At 43.2% G+C, this 636-nt stretch overlaps 1 protein-coding gene across 1 annotated transcript; it reads right to left on the reverse strand.

Moving 5' to 3' along the window:
• LOC138878592 (uncharacterized) lies at window positions 1-636 on the reverse strand. Its single transcript, XM_070158284.1, has 2 exons — window positions 435-636; window positions 1-281 (listed from the first exon to the last, which is right to left on the reverse strand). The coding sequence occupies exons 1-2, from the start codon at window positions 634-636 to the stop codon at window positions 1-3; spliced, it is 483 nt and encodes a 160-aa protein (XP_070014385.1).

The following is a 636-nucleotide window of genomic DNA, read 5'->3' on the forward strand; positions in this document are numbered from 1 at the left end:
TCAGAACTTTTTGATGTCATGGTACCATGGTTGGGTATTTGGTGCTGCTTCAATTGTATTACAATAACCATGTCTTTCCCGGATTTGAATTTCCAAGGGATCTATGTGAGCATTGCTTGGATACGGCAGCATTGAGGCCAAAGTAGCAAGTGCGTCGGCTAATTCGTTGTGATAACGAGGAATGTACCTGAACTCTATTGACTTGAATCGCTTGCTGAGGTCTTCCACATACTTCTTGTAAGGGATAAGCTTAACATCTCGGGTTTCCCATTCTCCTTGGGCTTATCGGATAATCAGATCTGAGTCTCCCATGATCAATAACTCTTCGACATTTTGGTCGATTGCCATGTTTATACCCATAATGCAAGCTTCATACTCGGCGGTGTTGTTTGTACAGAAGAACTGAAGCCGAGCTGTGGCTGGATAGTGCTAACCAGTGGGTGAGATCAAAATTACCCCAATTCCAACACCTTTTGCGTTTACCGCCCCATCAAAGAACATTTTCCAAGGATGAGTGTCTTCAGATATTGCCTCAACTGAATTTACTTCTTCATCTGGGAAGTAAGTTCTCAAAGGTTGGTACTCATCATCAATCGGGTTCTCAGCTAAATGATCCGCTAATGCCTGGGCTTTCAT

Source organism: Nicotiana sylvestris, chromosome 9 (assembly GCF_000393655.2).
Source record: "Nicotiana sylvestris chromosome 9, ASM39365v2, whole genome shotgun sequence".
In the NCBI taxonomy this organism is placed as follows: Eukaryota; Viridiplantae; Streptophyta; class Magnoliopsida; order Solanales; family Solanaceae; genus Nicotiana; species Nicotiana sylvestris.

Bases quoted from the DNA above. Each gene is read 5' to 3' on its own strand.
- LOC138878592 (XM_070158284.1), bottom strand. From the start codon at position 636: ATGAAAGCCCAGGCATTAGCGGATCATTTAGCTGAGAACCCGATTGAT. The intron at 282-434 runs GTTAGCACTATC...TTATCCGATAAG, and splicing joins AATTTTGATCTCACCCACTG to CCCAAGGAGAATGGGAAACC.